The sequence below is a fragment of the Hordeum vulgare genome, chromosome 2H (assembly GCF_904849725.1).
Source record: "Hordeum vulgare subsp. vulgare chromosome 2H, MorexV3_pseudomolecules_assembly, whole genome shotgun sequence".
Classification (NCBI taxonomy): domain Eukaryota; kingdom Viridiplantae; phylum Streptophyta; class Magnoliopsida; order Poales; family Poaceae; genus Hordeum; species Hordeum vulgare.
The window spans coordinates 31,544,464-31,553,199 of record NC_058519.1 but is presented as its reverse complement, the minus strand read 5'-3'; the positions used below and the strand labels follow the sequence as shown (position 1 = coordinate 31,553,199).

Sequence of the window (8,736 nt, the reverse complement as noted above, 5' to 3'; positions counted from 1 at the left end):
ACTAATTTCGAGCCTCTCATGGTAGGAAAAATAAATATGTATTTTTCTTTTTACGAACGGTATGGCCATGCTACTCGCCTAAGAAAATACGTGCTTCCATGAGAAGTAATCCATGCCTCCCGTGAAAGGAATAAAAAGGAGAAAATACCTTTTTTTTTTCTTTTTGAGAGCCACGGTCATGTCTCTCTTAGAAGAAAATTAGTGATTCTATGAGAAGTAAATCCGTACCTCTTGTGGTAGGGAAAGAAACACGTTTTTCTTTTTCTTTTATGAGGGACACGACCGTTTCTCTCGTGTAAACAAATCTATAACTCTATGATAAGTAAATGTATGCCTCACGTAGTAGGAACAGAAAGAAAACGTGCTTTTATCCTTTTGCGAGGGGCACGGGCGTGCCTCTCATGGACGCAAATTCGTAACTTCATGAAAAGTAAATGTTTGCTTCTCGGGAAAGGAAAAAATACGTTTTTTCATGCTAATATTTTTTTGAAACCTAAGAAAACCCTTGAAAAACGTCTTAAAATGGAAACGCGTGAACATTGTGAAATCATTAATTGAGAAGTACTCTTTCTAAAGATCATCTCCACCTTCCCATGTTGTAACAACTGACGCATTGCATGTGTGTCACTTGTCACAACTTAAAAGTTTTCCTTTTTTACGTAGATCTGTAATTTTATAATGTTTTATCTCTAAAATTGTGCATCCAAATCTTAAAGCGTTTTCATTAATGGGTTTCTCGCGCTGAGATCTTCAAAATTAAAACCTATCTTGATAGTTTTTGACAAACTTTTTTCATAAAAAAAAAATGAAAAAACTAGGCCTCTCATGATAGATAAAACAGAAAACGCGTTTTTTTCCTCGTCATGCTTTTCGCAAAAAAAACGCATTTTTTTTTATTTCCGAGAGGCATGGTCGTGCCTCTCGAGGAAGAAAAACCGTGCCTCTCACAAAAAAAAACAGCACACCTTTTTTTTCATTTCCGACAGACATCTCGGAAAAGCAAAGCCGTGCCTCTCCCGAAAGAAAAAAATGCCTCTCGTAGAAAAAACAGAAAACGTGTTTTTTTCATTTTTAAGAGGCAAGGTCGTATCTCTTGCGAAAGCAAAACCGTGCCTCTCATAAAAAAATATGTTTTTTGCGTGAAAATGTGAATAAATATCATCAAAAAGCAAAGAAAGACTGATAAAAAATCAAAAGACAAAAAAACCGGATCTCAATCTGTTCTTATGACTTATGATTTTTTTGCTTGAGCAGTTCTTATGACTTATGATGTGTATCATAAAAGAACATGCTTGTTGGGCGCCACTATGCCTCGCCTTCAGCGAGAGAGGAGACCTAAATGGGTCGGCCCAGTGGCAGGGGAAACCACAACCTCCTTTTTTCAGAATCATAAACTTTTTTCTATATCTGATAAACCCTTTCTTCAAAATCAATGAACTTTTTATCATTTTTTGAACTCGATGAATTTTTTTGAAAAGTCGATAGTCTTTCTCAAATTTGATGTTTTGCTTTCAAATTTGAACAAATTTTCTTCAAATGGATGAATTTTTTCATATTTGATGAACGCTTTTCTCTAATGGATTAACTTTTTTCAAATCTGATGTTTTTATCATTTTTTGTAAAATTTGATGTTTTTTTAGAAAAAATGAACTTTATTAAAGTTCTTGAATTTGTTTTTGAAATACATGAAAACAAATTAAATTCACGATTTTCCCTTTTTTAGTCTTCTATTTTTCTTGTTTTTTCTCAAAATTCAATGGTTTACGAGTTGACTGATCAACTGTGACCAGTCCAATACGAAAAAAGTACATCTACATTTGTTTCAAATGGATGAAGCTTTTCTCATAGGATCGTGATAACACACATACGTATGATAGGAGCAACAACAGCCCGCACGTCCGATGATCACATGTTGAGCCATATCACCGCATGCATGCACAAGTTACAAAATTGTTGATATCATATGAAATCTTATGTCTATAGTTTTTAAAATATTTTATCTCTTAAATAAAAAATCCAATTGAAAAACCATTTTCACCCTTAAATCTGTTGCGACGAGTTCTTTAAAACTAGATCTCATATTGATATGTTTCGACGACTTTTTTTCGGTGTTAAAAGTTATCACGTTCATTGCACATAATTTGTCATCATGATTACACTGAAGTTGTTATGATGAAAATGGATTTTTAATTAGATTTTTTGTTTAAGAGATAAAACACTTTTATGTCTAGAAAATTATAAAAAAAATTACTAATGTCATATATTTAATGTGAGAAGATGGATGGTTACGAAGACGTGTCAACCATTTTGGCAAATCTTATTTGGCGACCGTTAGCAAACGGCGGCTGCAGCGCAACCCCTCAATTAGCGATCTGGGCCGGCCCATGTAAGTGTGCTTCAGGAGTGGAAGTCGAGATCAATTACTTCATCTACAACGAATATAACCACTACGCCATCGACTAACTAGTGATTCCTAATTTATTTTCTCTTATTTGTTCTCCTATTTCACGTGAATCCTCCCAAACCGGTTTTTTACTGGTTTGTGGTCATTCCGGGATGAATTATTTGTTTTTCCTTTATTTTGTGCTTTTTTCAACTCGTTTTTTTTCAAATCAATGATCTCCATTTTTCTGATTAAAAAATCAATGAACTTTTCCAATTTGGATCTATTTTTAAGTTTATTAACTTTTTTAACAATCGGTAAACTTTTTTTCAAATTTGCTGAACTATTTAATAATCCAATGAACTTTTTATCAAATTAGTTGAATTTTTTTTAAGTTTGATCTTTTTTAAAAACAATTGATGAACTTTTTGCAAATGTGATGAACTTCTTTTCAAATCTAGTTAAGTTTTTTAATTATTGATGAATTATTTTTAAAGATCTATTAACTTTTTTCAAATATGATGAACTACTTTTCAAATCATAATTGTTTTCTTCAAATAGATGACCTTATTTTCAAAGTCCATGATTTTATTTTTCTGAAACTCGAGAACTTTTTTACACATTGATGAACTTAATTTTAAAATTTGATGATCTTTTTAATTGTTTTTAACTTTTTGTGAAAGTCTATGAACTATTTTTTTTTCAAAATTGATGAACTGTTTTAAAACCAATAATTTTTTTTCAAATTTGATTAAAGTCGAGTAATATATTTTTAAAAATCTATGAGCATATTTCAATTTTGATGAACTTTTACCAAATCTGATGAACGTCTTTCAGATCGATTATCTTTTTTTATAAAAAAAATCTTGTTCGCATCAATGTTTTTTTTTCAAAATCGATTAACTTTTTCCAAATTCAATGAACTTTTTTTCTAAATTCGGTAAATATGTTTTAAAATTAATGTCCACAAATCCAAAAATATTATCACGATATTTTTCCAACTATTATGTATCAATGAATAGTGATGCGAGCTTGTTATTAAGACTTTCATACTATAAAAAATCAGTTAAGTCTGCTAGGTGTAGTGGTTAGTGAGTTCGGTTGTGTAATTGACGTCTTTAGTTCGAATTGTGTAGCTGCTACTATTTTTGGGATATTTCTGCGCACGTTTGCTGGCCGAAGTGTTTTATGAGCCGCCCAATTAGCAGGGAACGTGGGCGTGGCGCCGGCTAGGAGCTCCCGACCATATTGACTCGTGCCATATACTCCCTCCGTCCGCTAAAGACTGCACGTTTAGTGATTTACACATAGATCAAGGAAAGAGCTGACTTTGCTCCCATGACCTAATTAACACAGAACATTGAAAGACACATGTGTGCATGCAACCAATGAAAAAAGACCATTAAATGAATATTGGTTGCATGCAGTAATTAAGGCAGAAATCAAAGGGGATAAAATACAATATGCATTGGGGTTGTAGATTAACACTCTTTCTTGGACAATTTATAAATACTAGATGTCCAGTCTTTTCCGGACGGAGGGAGTATGTGGGCATTACAATTTCAGTTTTCATATTGGACAAACGAGCTGTTAGGGGAGGAAACTCGCGAGATGTGATGGCGATCTTCTACATGGCCCGGCCCATGACCGTGCGTGCGTGAGCTTTCCTAAAGGAGCTGCCTACATTGACCCTGCTTTCTTTACGTTCCTTTTCTGTTTTGAGAGGAGATTTCCCTCATTCGTGACCGAAGCGCAACCCCTCTGTTGACGCGTCGAGCACGAAGCATGGTTGATCTCGGACAATGTCATGCTGTGGTGTGCCCGCCGAGCGAGGCATCGGTCACGGGATGCGGCGGAGGCCCTCGCGGCGGCAGATGTTGGAGAGGTGGAATCACACTCTCCGACGTCCCGTAGGGTGCACCACTTCGCTCGACGCAACCGCGTCGTGGTGAACGCCGGCTCCTCCCACGAAGGATACGTCATTGACCTCACGTCGACTAGCACCGTCCGGGTTATGGGCTCCGACGAGGAAGATTAAGGCATGGGAGACGGTGGGAGCTCGACTCCCGTGAGCCGACTAGTGTCTCATGTCCTACTCTACCTCATCGGCAACCGGACCGACAATATGAGGGGCGCAGCCAGCCGCCGGACATGGGCACGATGGAGTCGGACGAGCTCCGCTTAGCATTAGGTTTACCTTGAATGTAATAGTATGGATTTGAGGTTTCTAATTTAAGGTATCCGGATGTCGTAGACTGCATTATTTAGAGCAACCCCAACGGAAGGACCCATTTTCGTCCGTCCGTGTTTGTATAGATGGGCGTGGACAAAAGTGATGGCCCAACACGGAGACCCATTTCCATTTTGCGTCCGCTTTGTGTCCGCGCGAAACCATTGTTGTCGCAAATTTGGGTCATATTTGGGTCGCCAACGAACACAAAAACAGACTTTTTTGTGCCTGCATCGTCCGCATGTGTCCGGCCTGACCCACTTGTCACACAGCCACCCACCCATCTCTGCATACTTATTTAATTCGCTGGCCCACCCCATCCATTTTCTTCTATTATTTTACTGACATAGTGTTGCTGTCCACTTGCTTCCCGTTGGGTGCATGTGCTGACTCATTTAAAAAACAGATACGAACAAGCAGACGGATGACTCAAACGAGTAAAATGCGGACAAAAACGTTATCCGTTTGGATCGATACATTGAAGTTGCCTTTTAAGGCGTGACCTGTTAATGTATGCATGCGTCTGAAAACGTTCGCGAGTGTTTGAGGAACCGGATCCGGCCATAGATGCTCTAATGACCGAAAAGTGTCCTTTTTGTTCGGCATGAGAAAACACAACTAGATACCAACCTACAGTAGTAGATCAAGAAATACCAATTAAAGCTTAAAATGTATGCATGTGTATATGAATACTTGCGTGTTTAAAAATATTATAGACTCAAAAGAAAAGAAAATTCCATTCATTAAAATGGCCGGCACACACTTCGAGCAGCCCGGTCGTTTTGGTACCGCAGAAAAATCCTGCACTCCAATCATTTGGCAACCAGATGCTAGCAGTTGACAATATGAGCTTGAACTTAGCTGACACCCACATATATTGGGTAAGTAACTGCAACGATCGATTACTACTACCAATTACCACTAACGAGCTTGAGATTTGCAACGGGCCTGAGACAGTCGCTGAGACAAGGGAATCAATTAAGCAAGCACAGGTGTTACAACACTTTTTAGTGATTGCCACTTCAGTCATATAGAGTGTCAAAATCACTTATTACAGCAGTACGCAACTCGACTCGTTCTCAGCACAACACATATCATCCTCCTCCTCTACGTTAAACCCGGAGGCAGCAGCTGTCAGACGACCACTAAAACATAGCAGCACAATTACGGTAGAAAATAATCCAGCCATATGCAGACAAGGATTAATAATTATGGTAAATAATTAAGTAGCCACATCCATCCATGCATGAGGACAAACGGATTATTACCATGCATGTATCGATCGCAGATTAATCGGGCAATATTAATCGGTGGGTGAATTCATCACCGTGCCATGGGTCGATGACGATGTGCTGGCGGCCGGCCGGCCTACGCCTCCATCTCCTCCATGGCGATCTCCTTCATCTTCTGGTGCGCCCTCGCCCCCAGCTCGCAGGCGCAGCCGAGGCACGGTCTGCTCACCGCGACCGCGCACTGGGCTGGCATCGGCATGTTCACCGGCACGTCGCCGTCCGCGGCAACGGGCGGTGGCGCGGCCGCCTTGCGCGCGATGATGACGGAGTTGATCACCTCGTCCTCCGGGTGGTGCACGGTGAGCACCTCGAACCCGCCTCGCCGGATCTCCTCGGGGTCCACCACCGGGTACAGGAACCCGCGGGCGCCGTGCGCGCTCCGCACCACGAGCGCCGCGCCGGGGGCCATGTGCCTCCCGAGGTGCTCGACCAGGCGCGCCTTCTCCTCGGCGGCCATGCCCACCAGCGCCGCCAGGAAGACCACGTCGTAGCCCGCCAGCTCGGTCGTCACGTCGGCCACGTCCGCGGTGCGGAACGCCATGCGCGCGCCGGCGTCGGCGTCGGCGCGGACCAGCCTGCTGGCGCGCTCGTTGGCCTCGCCGGAGATGTCGTAGTTGTCGAAGGAGGCGTCGGGGAGGTGGCGCGCGGCCAGCACGAGGGAGCTGAGCGGGAGCGGGCCGGACCCGAGGAAGGCGACGCGGGCCGGGGCGGGGCCGGGGACGTGGCGGGCGAGGAGGCCGTGCTCCAGCTGGCTGAGCTTGATGTAGTTGTTGAAGTAGGGGAAGAGGGTGAGGTGGTCGAGCGGGTTGTCGTGGGCGGCGAGGAGGTCGGAGTAGTGCGCCTCCAGGTGGCCCTCGGCGTCGGCGCAGAGGCGGATGAGGCGGGCGCGCATCTCCTGCGCGTCCGGGCCCAGCGCGTCGACGTCGACGGTGCTGGGCGGGATGCAGGACGTGACGAGCTCGGTGAAGAGCGCGTTCACCTCCGGCGACGGGCTGAGCGAGGGCAGCTCGCCGATGGCCGCGGCGAGGCCGGTGATCTTCTTCACCAGGGCCTCCTCCTCCATCACCTTCTTGTTGCTGCAGCAGCCCTCCATGCCCATGATCAGCCGATCAGCTGCTAGTCTGAGATGCCTGCCTAGGTTCTGGGAGCACGAGATGCAGAGGAGGGCACTAGCTAGCTGAGAGGCTGTGAGAGTGAGTGATGGAGGCGAAGGGCACGATCTGCTGTGGAGTGAGCGATGGGGTGCTAATGTTATATAGGAGCCGACGGAGTCGAGAGCGTGTTGGGGCCCGCGTGGCAGTGGCTAGGGGCGCGTGTTGCTCGGCCGATGATGAGACGGCGTGGGGCCCCACCCGCAGCTGGTTCATCCAGAGCCGTTGGTTCTGGCCGGCGACGGTTGTGTATGTATTTATGAACTTCCCAGCTGGATTATTTTGGAGTATATTAGTCTAGTACGTATACATCATCGTTCTATGTCATCACAAGTAGCTAGCTTAGCTTTTACGAGTATCCAACGTTCAAAAAAGGTGGGAGGGCAGGGCATCCAAATACTATCGTATCAGCTTCGAATTCACCCTCTGGTATAGCAACCAAAGTAAAGTCGCATCTTGTGTGTGTGGGGTGTGTGCCTGTGTGGCGTCGTGTCTTCCCGCAAAGTAGGAGTAAAAAGCAGGAAACGCATTCCCGTGTAAATGGCTAAATGCGATATGGTATTTTTTTTTTTCAAATTAGATGTAACTTTATTCATGCTCACAACTATTATAGTTAGGTTCGATCTTAAAATAGAAAACAAAACTATTATGGACAGGTTGTTTTATATTCAAGGTCCAGGTTGTTTTATATTCAAGGTCCAAAAAAACGACAATGTAACTCTTCCGACGAAGTAAGAACTAAATTCCTTAGAGACATCTTCGTCATGTGCAATGAACGAATTGGGTGTGGATGATGCCTTAAAAGCATGTATCGTCCGGCCACACGATTTACACCATAGTGTTGAGGAAAGATTTCAGCTCCACAGATAATCAAACCAGCAAAAACAATATGACGCAATCAACATGAACTCAACAAATTCAAATAATCACATATGCGGAGACATAAAACCCTCTGACTCCATAGCATCACCAAAAGAGAGTAATTGTATTCACAAAAAACACCACCATTACCACCAACGTACCGCCAGAGACAACAAAACTCTTGAGAATTCAACCCCCTCCCTCCGAGCGCCAAGATGGCAGTCCGAGGCGAGGGTACCAAAGTATGCCTGAGATCGACTATTGTCCTTCAGAATGCACTCACACTACAAGTTCATAAATGGGCACTTACACAAGAATGTGTTTTGTAAAGGGTGTTCATTCATTTACATAGAAGGGTTTTGCCTTACGATAAATGAGATCACTTCGTACGGACATCCATAAACAAAGTCTCAATTTCACGACATATATTGTTCATTTACACGAGAATCACTTCCTCACTGCAGAGAATCTTGCAATCTGAGAATACCCCTTAGTCCAATCTGCCACAAGAGCCTCTCAAGCAACGAGACAGTCACACTTCTTTGTCGGGACTGCTCTTTTCTCGTATGGGGTGTGGAAGGAGGTTAATATTGCTGCTAGGGTGCATATTTTGAACTTGCATGATCCTGAGAAATCTGTTAGCCAATGGTGGGAGGCCATCCTCTCCGCCCTCTCAATTCGGAAGGTTCATGTTCGCAACAACATGATCTGCTCGCTATGGATCATTCTAAAGGAGCAAAATAGAAATCCACATGTTTTCATTGGTCAAAGAATTGTGACTTATCATGAGGTAGGGGAACCTAGCCTTGGAGGATACGT

The 8,736-nt window shown here is 43.3% G+C and overlaps 1 protein-coding gene across 1 annotated transcript; it reads right to left on the bottom strand.

The window, feature by feature from the left end:
* Window positions 1–5,574: 5,574 nt before the first annotated feature.
* Window positions 5,575–7,208, bottom strand: LOC123424646 (nicotianamine synthase 9). Its single transcript, XM_045108287.1, has one exon. The coding sequence runs from the start codon at window positions 7,002–7,004 to the stop codon at window positions 5,982–5,984; it is 1,023 nt and encodes a 340-aa protein (XP_044964222.1). The 5' UTR covers window positions 7,005–7,208; the 3' UTR covers window positions 5,575–5,981.
* Window positions 7,209–8,736: the final 1,528 nt, after the last annotated feature.